This window comes from Patiria miniata, unplaced genomic scaffold (genome assembly GCF_015706575.1).
Source record: "Patiria miniata isolate m_02_andy unplaced genomic scaffold, ASM1570657v1 HiC_scaffold_2, whole genome shotgun sequence".
NCBI classification, from domain to species: Eukaryota; Metazoa; Echinodermata; class Asteroidea; order Valvatida; family Asterinidae; genus Patiria; species Patiria miniata.
This window is the reverse complement of record NW_024037058.1, coordinates 16,855,406-16,869,933: the sequence shown is the minus strand read 5'-3', so window position 1 is coordinate 16,869,933 and position 14,528 is coordinate 16,855,406. Positions and strand designations below refer to the sequence as shown.

Sequence of the window (14,528 nt, the reverse complement as noted above, 5' to 3'; positions counted from 1 at the left end):
AACACATCACGCCCACAAGCACTTCGTGTGTGAATGTTGATCTTCCAGTTAATTCTCCAAGGTTCGATTAATCACACTTACTGTTATTTCATAAAGTGTAGCCGGGATGGACCCGTTCATGGATGTTTAACTGATTGCAAACAAAATGTGGACTAAATTTGGTAAATCGGAGGCAGCACTGGAAAAACGTTGGCTCTGTTCCAACGATGGTCGGCCGACCATCGTTGGAAATTGATACAAAAATTCCACTTTTCTTACGAATGACAGCACATCAAGTGATATGATTTCACAGGATGCTTAAGACTTTTACTCACATACAGTCAAGTAAGGCATTTCGTATAATTTGGTAGTGTTGGTTTTTTTGATGATTGTAAATCCAAACCAAAAATCAAAGACAAAACCTTCCTTTATGTCTATCCTGAATTACCAAGTTAGTACTTCAGGACAGACAGAAATGGAAGGTTTTGTTGAGAACATAAGCTGTAATTGATGATTCTAAAATATGGATGAAACATTATTCCAAGTTTTGCATCCGAAATATATTTTTGAACGCAGGGCAAGCGCTAGTATCACCCGTAGTCCAACAGAGCCCTCTGTGTCTCCGGTCCAACGTCTGATATATCTAAGCATTCAAATTGATGTGACCCCGTATAAATAAGGTCCATAACCCTAGGAGTTGTCCAGCGTACTCACCACATAGCTGAATGGTTCCTCCGATGTAGCCTTGACTGGCTCCTCTGAGTCCGTTTGATTACCGCTCCCAATGATGATCACTATCTCACCTACCCTTTGAGACGAGGCTTGGGTGGAGCACACCACTCTGCAAGAAGGTGGGGGGCAGTCAAGGGCATTAGAGCATGAAGCTGTGGTCTTAAGAACAATTTTCTTCAGAGTCAGAGTTGGTACTTGAATTTGTGGTTCAGAAAATGAACGATAGCAGTGAGTGTAGCACTTTTGGGGGTAGGTACATGTATACAGATTTTGCAATTAAGATGAATTTGTAAAAAAGAAGGGGAAAAATTAATAAATAAAAATTAAAAATCGGTGTAATGTCAAACTTATGATATGTTGATAGCAGGTCACTTATGTATGTAATGACTTCACAAATTACCTATTTCTTGATCAAAATAAGAGATTTGCGGCAGGGGCATGTGATGTAAAGTTTAATATCAGGTTTGGCCAACCGTAGTAAATTGACGAGTTAAGCTTATGCAGGCTTTCTCATAAGCGTTCTGTCAGCACCAAATGAAAAAGTAATGATTATTTTGCAATATGGACAAAAATCAGATATTAGAATTTTAACTCACTGAGGCATTTGTTAACCCTCCTGCTATCTGAACAGTCGCAGACAGTACAAAAAAAAATCAATCCCCTTCCCCTGCCATGACTTTTACACTGGCTAGTCACCAACAGTCAGATCATATTTCAAGCAAGCACTATGACTAGTCAAATTCAGTCAACAGACAAAAGCAGACAAGTGGTAGGCACAGCTGGCTTATCAATCACCTACAGTCAAAGCATAGCTGTGTCAAGTCACATAAACAGTCCCAGCCAGTCAATTCTGCTGTATGTATGCAGGGTGGCACTTAACTGTTCAAAAAAGTCACTTGATTGATTTTGACTGTACGTGTAAGGACAACTTTGTAAAGAATGTATGCTTGCATAGGAGGGTTAATGAATATCAAGCACAATTAGAACGCTACAGTCATTTTTTTTCTCTGGTCTCCAAATGGCAAGGTCATGGCAAAGTGCCGGTGTAAGTAACACGGATTACTGTTCAGCCTGTATTTCCTGCAAAGCCTAATATAGTCGGCTAGGCTTGGCTAGAGGAATCAAACTAGAGATGAAAAGGTTTGAATGGTACGGCCGTGTACAACACACACTGCTCAAATAATTTTTGAGGAAATGTTTAATGTGCTTCTTGACTCCAGCTAACCATAAGCAGTCAATAAAAACATCAGCTTAGACCATTGTGGGGGTATGTCTAAGCAGAAAAGTTTCACTCTTCAGATTGTTGTAATAAGCAAAAGCAGCCGACAATACATCTCAAATGGAGATTTGGCCATTTTTAATTTTTCAACTTCAACATTATACCAAAATGGGTTTGAGAATAAGGCCAGTGTTTATGTTTCATTAGCCAGGGTCACACATTTTTGGAGCTGCAAAACTGGAAGAAAAGAAGCTAAAGCAAAATTTTAGGCTAAGCGGAATTCGGCGGAGAACCAGCAACAAGCTATGTACTAAGCATGGCATTTTGGGCAGGTAACCTGTCTTGCTAAGCCAATTTGTTTCCATGCTTAGAAAAACTTCCGTAGTAAGCTGCTACATGACATTGAGCGAAGGGTCATCTTGGTGGTACAGTGATTAAAGGGGGGGGGGGAGATGAATGTATCGGGATCAAGTAGGCCGCGTTAAACTTACTGTGTTGCTACGACATAGCCCTCGTTGATGGCACAGTTTGTCCCCGCTACGGTCACGCTGCGAATGTCTTCCACCTTCTGGCCCAGGTTGGTGCCCGTGATGGTTAGGTTGGTGCCGCCTCTTATGTAGCCACTCTTGGGAGAGAACTAGACAAAAACAAGTCAGGTGTGTTTACAAACACAAATGCCCTGCAACGGTGACAGTTCCCATGACATAACACCACTCTTTTAACATCAACTTACATGTACATGTACCTTGGTCACATGGAACATTCATTGACAGCATTAGTGTCTTCTGTAGGTTTTATATGAATTAATCCCTAATCCCTATAATCTCAGAATAAATACATGATTTCTATTGTTTTAGCCACTGTAAACTTGACCCTTGACCTTTTGGCCCCAAATTCAATAAGCTTCTTAGGATTACCAAGAACAATCCACAAACCAAATTTGAAGTTCACATGTAAAGTATTTCTCAAGTTATCGCGCTGACAAGATTTCTATTGTTTTAGCCACTGTGAACTTGACCCTTGACCTTTTGGCCCCAAATGCAATAGGCTTCTTAGGATTGCTAAGAACAATCCACAAACCAAATTTGAAGTTCACATGTTAATTATTTCTCAAGTTATCGCGCTGACAAGATTTCTATTGTTTTAGCCACTGTGAACTTGACCTTAGGCCTTTTGGCCCCAAATGCAAAAGGCTTCTTAGGATTGCCAAAAACAATCCACAAACCAAATTTGAAGTTCATATGTTAATTATTTCTCAAGTTATCGCGCTGACAAGATTTGTCCGGACACACACACCCACCCACCCACACACACACACACACCCACCCACCCACGGAAGGACGAGGCGGAAACAGTATGCCCCTTCGGCTTCGCCGCGGGGCATAAAAAGTGAGGAATGAAGACTCTCGTTATTAACTTAACCCTCCCAGGTTATTCAAACTCCACCAGGGAAGTTGAAAGGATTTTCTAGGATTGAGGAAGGTATAGCCGAGCCACTGTTCTTTACAATTGGATTGATGCTTCTTGGACTTTTCGAGTACAAAGAATCTGTGTTGTAGTGGAAGTACTTGTGATAGGTCACAAGTACATCACAAGGCAGGTGCCTAAAATGGAGAGCGGACCGACAACATGATATGGGATGATTCTTTTTGTCAATTTTCAGTTTTGCAAATTGGTGATCCTAAATATAACGGAAATGTACTTAAGTTTCAGACTCTACTTTTCAGGTTTCAGGTTCCAGGTTTATTTCCATACTATAAGGAAAGTTGAATACCGTACACGGGGAAAAACTTATAACGGAACTTGAAGTAATAGTACGGGGAGGTCAGACAAGCCAAAGTTTGTACTGGGTCTTGTACTGCCCCATAAAGATGGTTTTCTTAGATGATTTATAGAGGTGTATCATTTCATAACCCAAAACTTTAACAGGCAATTTCTCAGTTTTTACCCTTGTGGCATCACAAACTTAAAATGGGCATAATTCAGTCAAGGTAAAATCTGTTTTCTAAAAATTAAATTGACACTGTAAAGGGTAAAGAGCTATATTTTTAACAAAATTTTCAACACCTCTTTTTCTCGACCAGCTGCAAAGTGTCTTAGGCCATCAGCCTCGGTGCACAATTTTGGCCACCGGTATCAAATGAGGGGAATAATCGTTATAGCAAATTTTGGCAAGGTATACACCTCCAGCATTGGAAAATATGTGATAACATCGTAATGGTAGCAGCTTTTAGGGTGTTATCACCTTTTTTTCCCTTCAAAATGGCCATCAAAATGCTTGTTACCACTCTAGGGGCGGTATACCTTGCGCACGCGCACTATAATCATTTATGCCATGATTTGATACTGACCAAACCCCCAGGCTGATGGCCTATCTGACTTTGACAGAACACCTGACGTTTATGAAATGCCAACTTACATCAGTGATGGTGGCATGGGGACAGAGAGCATCGCCGCTCAGCCAGGTGTTACCACACTCCGACTCTAGACTGCATACGTCACCCGACGTCAGACTGCCTATTGTATGACACCACCCACACTGGTACTTGTCGGGCCCGGCCAAACAGTCCCCGCAATTGGGACGCTTCACGTCACACTTGTACAGGTTAACTGTCGATGGGGAAAATATAACAAAAGTATGTTAGCTGATCTGTATGAGCTGACAAGGTGTTTAAAAAACTTTTTTTTTAAACCACCAAAACAAACACCAACACAAAAAATTGTCCATTGTTTACCACAAAATGCATTTGAACACAAGAGGAACTATCAATTCTAAACTCAGCAGGTATCTCTTTTTATTTTTTAAATACTTTTTGGGGGGGGGGGGGCTAACTAAATGGCCATACAGACGTGTTATACAATTTTTAAAAACCCAACCTGTCAGTAATGGTCTGGTGGCATTTTTACTTGTTTTTTATTTTTATTTTTTTATTTAATGTAGACTTTACTTTTAGTTCATTCTTGTCTGCTTGTTTGCATAAAACAAGTAAAAAAATAGCAAGTCAGTTTTGATATGCTCCAATTAAAACCAACTTTTCTCAGAACATGTTTTTTAAAACTTCCATTTCAAAACTTCTGATGTAGAGGTCAAAAGGAAGAAAAGTGGTACTCGAAGTACCAGCAAGGGCTTAGACTTTGTATAAAAAGCGAGAAATAACCTCTGTTAGTGACAGATTTTTTTAGCCCCATTGAGGACTTTCCCAGATCATTAATAATCATAAATACATGTAAGCACTGCAGTGGGTGAAGTGGAGACATAGTAGTGACGAACTAAGTTATGTCTAATAATCAAGCATCCGAAAACTTGCAATATTCAAAGTTAGGCCTTCTCCAAAAATCACTCTTGACTTTTCTTAGCAGTCCCCCAGTGCCAATAAACAAGACCTTAGAGATGTTTTGGAACGTCTTGTGCCCCACATAGGAGCCCCAGAAAAAAAACTTTACCAGATTACTGAACAGGAAATTAAGCAGAAGAAGCAGGGGATGTGACATCCAAAGGTCATATCCCTCAATCCTTCAGGATGTCAGTTAAGCTACCCTCTCCTTTTAACAGCACCTATCGTAACTTTCAATCACTGGGGCCAGAATACATGTATCTCTTTCTGTCCAGGGCAAAAGTTGAATTGGGATATATCAAGACTAAACGTTCGTTTTGGCAAGATAGGGAATTTTTTTCCCCCTCACTTGATATTTCCTGCTGAAAAAATGCCTAATGGGGAATTTCCTAGAGTTCACAGCAGCTGCAGGAATTGATCATAGTCTTGATAGGAATCCCTGCTTGACCTTTGCCAAAACAAATAATGATGTACGAGAACAAGAATTGGAAAATTGCTGCTAAGTTGCGATATTTGAGAAGTACATGTACAGTAACTACTTCCTGCAAAACACAAGTCTATTTTTAACCTTTTTTGGATACGATTTTCTTGGACTGATATTTATTTATAGAACTTCTAAATATTGCATTGTCTTTTTCACTGACATGACTTTTTAAGTACTGTATTCTCGGTGCTGTCCAAGAGATTGTGACTACAATCATCCACAAGCTTGTTCTGGTTAGTTAATGTCTTAAAAAATATATTGTAGTCTTTATGGATCACAGATTAAGTCTTTGGCTCTTCCTACACAATAGTGTAGTTCCTTAAAAGAGCTGTACTACATAAGACCAGTATACATGTATAGTGATCACGAGAGAGAAGAATGTAAGTATGCAATTGGTACAAAATGTCAGTTTTCACAAGAAAACAAAAGATTTGTTCGTTTGTTTTCTGTTCTTCCTCGTTTGTAGCCCAAATAGTTGGGTGCTCTTTGCCTTGTGTCGTCCAATACCCATTTAAAAAGGGGGTTGTTTGTTGGGTTGTTGGGGGTGTTGAGTTGTTTGGGGTTTTTTTTGCAACTTTGTTGGGTTGTTTGTTTGTTTCCACAGCCTCTTCTCGGTAAATGCAGAAAACTGAGAAATATCCATCACAAACCAAATGCTTGTTCATTGGAACAACTTCTGCAAATGGAAGAAATATTTAAAAAAAAAAAACATCAGAAAATCTCTCCCGGATTTCTGTCCCTCCTATTTTTGGATCCAAACATGGAGCTAGGAAGCGGTGACCTCTCTGCAGCTGTTTCTGGTGGTGGGAGACAGGCGACGTGTCTAATTACCATAAATGGGTACACTTTTCGTGAACATTGAACCCTGGCATTCTTTTCCATCTTTTTTGGGGGTGTATTCAATTTCAAAGTTCTTTTGAGGAAGTTGGGGAGGAGTAAGTTTTCATATTTTTTAAATTTAATTTTCATGTTTAATCCTTCACTGATACTTTTTAACCTTTTTGGTTTTGTGTTTCCTCTTTGATTTTGGGACGTTTTTTTTTTTGGGGGGGGGTGTTCTTAGAATTTCTTACACATGTATGTCATACACAAAAACCTTCTGAATCAATCTGCCTTAAATTCTTAATTCATGTCAACTTTCTTTTCTGGGCAGTTTTAGAGACCAATGACCTGGCTGACCCACCAGGACAAAGGTCGGCGTCCATCTTGCTGCGAGGCAGTCAAATCTCCGACCTCATTAACCACAATTGATGGTAACGCATCAATGACAAACCCTTTAAAGTAATCCTAAAAAACCTCACCCAACAAACTGCGCATAAATCACTTAATTGGGCAACTGGATTTAAACACACTGCACATATATCAAATTAGTGTCAGTGTGGTATCAACACATTCCAGGCACAGATTTTTGTTATCTGTCAAGCTGACCGCCAACCCACAGTGAATCAGCAGAAGTACTACTATCATTTTTACACAGGGGTGGGAGTCTGTTCTTTAAAAAAAAGAACAACTGTCATTTCACTGGTTGACAGAAGAACTGTTGACATACAAACTTGTACGTTTGTTAAAACTCTGAATGCTACACATGGATATGTGCCAAAGCATCTGTTTTGACTTATCGGTGAATGTTCCAATGACATGGCACATGTTTGCAGATACATGTACATGTACTTATATGTACATGTGTACAGCCTGCCTGCACCACTGATCTCTATATAAAGACTGGATAGCTAATAAAGAGCCGCTCAATGAATGAATTTGACGCCATATTGGTGAGACCGGCTGGTGATCTACAAAGGACAAGTTGCCGTCTTTATAGACAGCATGATTTCTTTTGTAACGTCGCGGTTCACTTGACTTATATTTTGACCACCACCACTGACCAAGGTTAACAACAATTTTTCTAACGTCGTGGTTACTAAAATGCCGCAAATATCACTTTTTCGGCGTTTTGAAATAATGATCACTACGGAAATGTGTCCCTTTTAGAACATCATAATATGTGAACGTGACCAAAATGCGCGTCAACTGTTGATACAACGCGCGCGTATTTACGCGTAGAACGTTCGTATTATACACGGCCATCTTCGTGAGACCGGGGGCGAATTGGTCAATATGCAAAGTCTACTGTGTGAATGTTGTATGCATATCCGCTATCCAGTCTTTATATAGAGATCAGTGGCCTGCACGTCACAGTGTTTGAATATTTATTCCAGTTCACTTTTGTTGTGCTACACCTGGCATATTTGGGGGGTTGGCTACTCCAATTTCATTGGTTTAGAAGGGTCATGTGTGAAGTTTTTAAAATCAAACATGACCCTTAAAGAAATCTAGAACGGCCTTTCGCATGAGCGTATCGGAGGTGTTGGTCGCGCCTCGTAACAGAACAGTGGATGTCCAGCAGAAAAGCTCACAGTAGTCATAGTAGATGAAAGTGAAAAAGTTTAATTTGTTTCTTTCAAAATAAGACAGAACTTTTATATTTTTGGTTTGATCCAAATCACATGAGACCTTTAATGCTGTCTAGTACATCATTCACATGAATGTGTCAGATGTGTTAGTCGCGCCTCTTAACAGGTCCAGAAGTAAAGTTTACAGTAGACGACGAAAAAGAAAATAGTTAAATTAGTTTCTTTCAAAATGTGTCATAACATGTATACTTTTGATTTACAGTTATGATATTAGAAAACCAACTGCTGACTGCTATGATGCGGCATGGCACCCTTAACTTTGCTTCGGGTGCCATGTATCCCTCGAGTTTAAAAAAAAACCAACACAATCACATCAGTTAACAATTGTTAAACTATAATTAAATATCCCCCTTTTTGAATTTTTTTTTTACCATGAAAGGCAAATGGTACATGTACAGTGCAACACAAGAGGCTGTGAGCAACCACATCTGGCTAGAGTACCAGTTTGCGACAGATGAGCTGGCCAGAAGTCATGGATATTGCGCCTCGGGCGAGAAAAAGGTCGATCGTGAAAGTTGCTAAATTGAGCCGATCGAAAACGTGAGGAGGATCGTGAGTCACCAAAGCCTTCAACACTCGTCCCTTTATTCTAACCACTAAAAGTCATGTATGACTGCAGACTACTATGGTGATACTATTTTGGGGGAAATACTGCAAGGTATTTTCAATTTTGATTCTTGTAGCAGTAATGGGGCGTTGTTTTGATTGATGTATGCCAAGAGTAAGAAAATAAACACGGTTTGTTTTCACAAAGTTGAGCAAAAAATTGACTTGGGCAGTGTTTGAACCTGCGACCTCTGGACTGCTGTTCCGGTCCTCTACCAAACTGAGCTACTCAGCTCCATGTTGGGGGTTTCTCTAATGTCTTTACTCAACTGGACCTAGTCAGTTTTTCCTTTGAAAGATTTTTTCAGGTTTTTTTTGTTGAAAATTTCAAATAAAATCAATGTAGCAGTGCGGTCTTGTGGTCAGTCAAGAAACAAGAGAGGCCACAGTAAGACTAAGTTTGACACAAAGACAGATAACCATAGTTGCATTGAGCTGTCACTCATGTGCTCAGAATGCATTGACAGTGTCAAATTTGTTCAGACAGCGATACGAATATGGTCGGTAAAAGTCTGATCTCAAATCGCGATTGACCCCTCAAATCATAGTGGTCAGATTTTGTGGAGCGCTGTGGTCCAATTGGTTACGGTGTTCGACTCACGTGCCGTGGTACGTGGGTTCGAACTCTGACGGGGGCAGAACGATGCTTGTGTTCTTGGGCAAGACACTTTACTACAATTGCCTCTCTCAACCCAGGAGTATAAATGGGTATCTGCGAAGGTAGAGACCAGAATGCGCTGATTTCGAGCAGCTACATGTACATAAACTGGTCTCATGGCCTGATGAACAGGGGCAATTATTGTGAAGCGCTTTAAGACCTTTGATATGAAGTGCAATAATCACCACATTATTATTATAGTTTTATTATATTATTATTATTATTATTTTGGAGAGCACATGGATTATCGTCTTACTTATTAATGGGATAGTCCCCGAGTCTAGCCAGCCTGAGAGATATTAGCTGCAATATTGCCGGCTTGTATTACTTTTGACACACTGGCCAAGTGTCCACACCTGCCAACTGTCCACACCGGCCTTACTTCAACAGCCGGAACCCCCCAACGGTCAAAACTACTTGGGGCCTCAAAAAAGAAAAAGGGTTATCAGTCTGGTTTGGTTGATGATTGAAGTCTCACGCCCATCGGGGATGTGATAGTGTTAGGCTTGCCTTGACGTGCCAAACATTATGATTGAGTGCGGGGGAAGTGACACAATGACTAGTATCCTCGCTCGCGTTTCCTAACCAGGTGCCAAAATTCAAAGGCTAGTTTATTCCAAGCCGGGTCACATTATAACGTGGAACACATCCTCCGTGTAAAAGGGATCATTTCTGTTCTCCGTCCTCCCCTTAACCCCCCCCCCCCCCTCTTTTACAAATGGGAACCAAATGTGTGACATTTTCAAGCTTGGAGCGTTAACATCCGGCACTCTGTCAACAGGACTGCATATAACCCAGCATGATGCGTAGGGACAGACCTGCTGCAATAAACGGAGCCAGGGTCCTGAGCACCACGCTTGTAATGTGTCAAATCACACCTCGGCTGTGATGTGCCTTTAGGATGTGATTCCGGCACCAGCGCTGGAATTTCTCAGCTCACAATCGGGTTAAAACTACAACTCCTGACAGTCAAGACAACCAAAAAAGAAATCCATTTGTCCTCCGCATTTGGAACTTTTTTTTATTCCAACACGATCCCTTCTAGATCTTTAAAAATCCACCTGAAGATTTTATTTTGAAATTTTGCAGGATTGAGGACAGTTGAATCTGGCTACTATTTCTGAACTTGGGAATAAGATGCCACTAAACCTTCAAAGAATGTGCTATTAGTTTTCAGCCAAGTAAAGTGAAGAATTTCTTTAGGAGTTGGGAAGTTTGTAGCAAAAACGTCCATGGACATGGGGTAAACATCAATGTAGTGAAGAGCTGAGGGCCCTTCATGGGGGCTGTGGTCCAATGGTTTCGGTGTTCGACTCGTGTGCCGTGGTACATGGGTTCGAATCCAGATGGGGAACATGATCCTCGTGCTCTTGAGCAAGGCACTTTACCAATGTTGCTTTGTCCTTCGGATGGGACTTAAAGCCGTAGGTTCCGTGTGCTGTGTAATGCACGTTAAAGAACCCAGTAACACTTATCGCTGAGAGAAGGGGTTTGCCCCGGTTTTTCTGACAGTGGCTGCAATATGCGCCGCAGCACCTTGTAAACCCTTATAAAGGTGCTACATAATGGGTCTCATATTTCTCTTAAACTTCATTTACCTGTCTTTAAAAATAAACATAATTACCAGCGCCTTGAGTACCTAATTGTTGGTAGATACGTGCGCTATATAAGACTCCGGTATTATTATTATTAAATGGCACAATGTAGCTTAGACTTTGTAAGTAACGACAAAAACTAAAATGTTTTTTTTTTTTTTTTGGTGTGGCAGGAAAACCACTCAAAACCCTTTTTCATGAATGGCTAAGTTATCAGACTCAGAACTAAGAGTTCCAACTATTTCTGGTCACAGTCCTTTTAAAAGACTGTTGCGGTCTGAAAGCATAATAAAATTGGCAGAGCTTTGGTGACCCTGATGTCAAAGGTCAAGGGAATGACTCACCAGAGAGGTCGTCGGGGTTGTCAATCTTATAGTCGCTGCCCCAAGTCACTGTTAGAACTACCGGCAAATCGTTCTCATCAGTGGTGTAATCATACTGCAAAGAGCCAAAATCAAAAAATTATTTGTATGATTGATATTTTTATCAAGAGGCTTTGTCTAGAAAGGCAGAAAACTTCTAAGCAATCATATACTTCAAAATCGAAATGGGATAATTAATACTACACCTAACGATTCACCAACAAAATCTGATGTCTTTTAATGCAGAGAATATAATTGGACATGTATTCCAAATGGTTAATGTGTTCTTGTAAACGGAACTTGGGGAGGCTGAATGTCGGTATTTGCTAAATTCTGAAGGAAGAAAAGTTCCCTTCAAAATGCTAGTTTATATATTTTTATTGGACATTCATTAAGGAAAATGTAATTCAGGGTGTGAGTGACCACTGATAAAAATAGCTGAAAACAGCTGAAAAAGGTTTAAAAAAGCTGAACTTTGGAAATCTCCTATACTTTTGTACACAGCAAGTGAGGGAAAAAGCTGAAAAAAGGGCGAAATCCAACACACACAAAAGCTGAAATCAGCTTTAAAGCTGAGATTTCACACCCCTGGTAATTATTAATACTTAGAAAAGTTCAACCTTTAGTCCCTAACCTGAAATATTAAATTTCCATTATCTTCCCTCTTTATAGAATTTGAAACAAAAAAAAAAAAAAATATCAAGGGCAAAATTACCCCTTATGAGATTTTTTAAGTTACTTTCTTTAGGACTCTCAAGTTCATGTTATGAAAAGTTGTCATATTTAGTTACACTTTTCCCACTGGTCAAGAGGTCAAGTCCCAAGCATCGGCAGAAATATAGACTAAATATTTTAGGCACCAACTCCTATTAAAAATCTCAACTGAATTTGCAATTGAATTTTTAAAAACCAAGTGTAATCGACTGCCTTTTTTTGTATGGTACCCAACCAAATTGAAGCCTGCATCTACGTTACTCATCAATAAGTGATTGTGCATTTCCATAGGCTACCTACATTGTATAGACCATGTGAAATTGTTTGCAAAAGTGGATGTTGTGCTCACGTGATGCCATCTTTCGGCAAAGGATTCTCCTCTGCGCTTCAAGTGTACAGTGTATCTCTTGAAATATGAGTGGTTTAATAGTGTTGACAAAGACTTATTAAAAGGGAAAGTACAACATTTGCTTTTGACGTAGTTTTCAGAAATGCATGGATTTGAGGGTTTTTTTTTATAGCAAATATTGTTACACCGACTTGTTTGAAGTTTTGTGTTTGTAGATGTTGGAAAAACTAAGAAAAACAATCATGTTCATGTAATCTGATGCCCTGACCCCAATTAAGATGAAAGGGAGCAATTTATAGATATCGGGAATTGTAAAGTTAGGGAACCAGTCTAGCTGGCTTGTACCCATTCATAGAGATTAATTGATTGCAAACAAAATGCGGACTAACTAAAAATGGTGAATTGGGGGTAGTATTAGAAAAAAAGCCAGTGTTTTTCCAACGCTGGTCAGCCGACCAGCGTTGGAAATTGATAAAAAAAAAAAAAAACTTTTCTTGAAAATGACAGAACACCAGGTGCCATGATTTTATAGGATGCTTTGGACTGTCATTCACTAACAGTCCAGTAAGATTTTCATTATAATTTGGTAATTTTTTTTTTTTTGATGATTGCAAATGTTGTATATTCCCTTTAAGGTGGGCCAAATAAACATGCATAAAAAAGATGCATAAGTGCTTGTGTTGCCGGGCACTTGCCTGTTGGCATGACATCACAGGGCACATGGTCTATATAATGCTCAAATGTTCCAGGCATTAGCCTAGAACTAGAAAAAAGGCAAGAAATCCCATACAACAACGTCAGCACTTAATCACAGCAGACATCAATTTGGCATGCGGTTTGGTGGAATTTGGATTGTCAGCGTCTTTGCAGGCTCCCCCCCCCCCTCCCCCCAGGTGTAATACCCATCTCCAAGATCGCATCAGATACAACAGACATGCTCAGACAATCCAACGGTAACAGTAAACAGATGGCGCTGACTGATAGGCCAATCAATGTAGACATTCTTAGCCAGTTCATCAGCCAATCCGTGCAAAAAAAACAGATGTGTGCCGAACACTGCCACGACTTTAGAATAAGGCTAAGTTTGCGATTGCGCAAATTAAATCTATTTTGAGAGTATGTCTGGTTCTGAAGAAAAATAACGGTGTAAAACTCAAGTACAAAGTATGCTCTACCCATTGTCAGGAGATTGTTTTATGTAATTTTTTTTTATGTTTCTTATTGCCAATGGAATAGGATCACATTGTATCTGTATTCTTATAATGTGGACATAATACAGAATCATAATCATAACCAGGAGACTCAACATCTCATTCACCTGTTTTGGCTGGCATTCCAGGCTAGTTTCGCTGACTCGGTTGGCCGGTGCCACTTGTGTGCTGTCCTCGTATTCCAAGACGCACTTGTAGCCTGCATCATCCTGAAATAAGCGATGCATCACATGTTCCGTTAATTAAAAAAAACATCACAGTCAACAGAGACCTGGGCAATGGAGCTACTAAGCACAGAAACTATTAGCAAAAGGTTATCACTCAGTACTGTTGTTGGATACAAGGAACATGACTGAAATGGTGGCAGCATGATAAAGATCTATCACATGTTGTAAAGGTCCTGCAAAACTAATGGGTTTCGTGCATGATAAAAAATTCTTTGGGTTAACAGGTTCACCGATCAATCTGCCTTTAAACTGCACCACTGATTGGGGGCAAATGCATTTATATAAGGTTTCACTAAAATATACAAACTTAAAAAAACAATATGATTTATCTGTTGCTGTCTTAGCTATAAAAGCATTTTTGTCTCCTCTCCTCCATCCTCCAAAATCTTCCGGGCGGTTTTGGCGGATTTGGGAGGATTTAGGCAAAAAGTGTTGGTTGATTTTGCAGGATCCATTGTGTCATAGGATCATGTGTCACATGTGTTCGTAGGCTTTACCCAGCATTGTTTTTGTTCAGTCATGCATATATTGAGACCTGTATTATGCTGGATATCATCCGCACTGCTTCTGAATGTCACCGGCACTG

The 14,528-nt window shown here is 39.9% G+C and overlaps 1 protein-coding gene across 2 annotated transcripts in view; it reads right to left on the bottom strand.

Moving 5' to 3' along the window:
* The window catches only part of LOC119726697 (plexin-A2-like), a 92,869-nt gene that overhangs the window by 27,050 nt on the left and 51,291 nt on the right, over positions 1-14,528 (bottom strand). For both annotated transcript variants that reach the window (XR_005270852.1, XM_038198496.1), the window contains exons 10-14: positions 13,823-13,924; positions 11,424-11,517; positions 4,350-4,540; positions 2,422-2,567; positions 694-820 (exon numbers count right to left, since the gene is read on the bottom strand). Coding sequence is in view for 1 of the 2 variants with exons in the window: in XM_038198496.1 (XP_038054424.1) it covers positions 694-820; positions 2,422-2,567; positions 4,350-4,540; positions 11,424-11,517; positions 13,823-13,924 (660 nt within the window). In the remaining variant the exon portion in view is untranslated. The remainder of the gene's footprint in view (positions 1-693; positions 821-2,421; positions 2,568-4,349; positions 4,541-11,423; positions 11,518-13,822; positions 13,925-14,528) is intronic.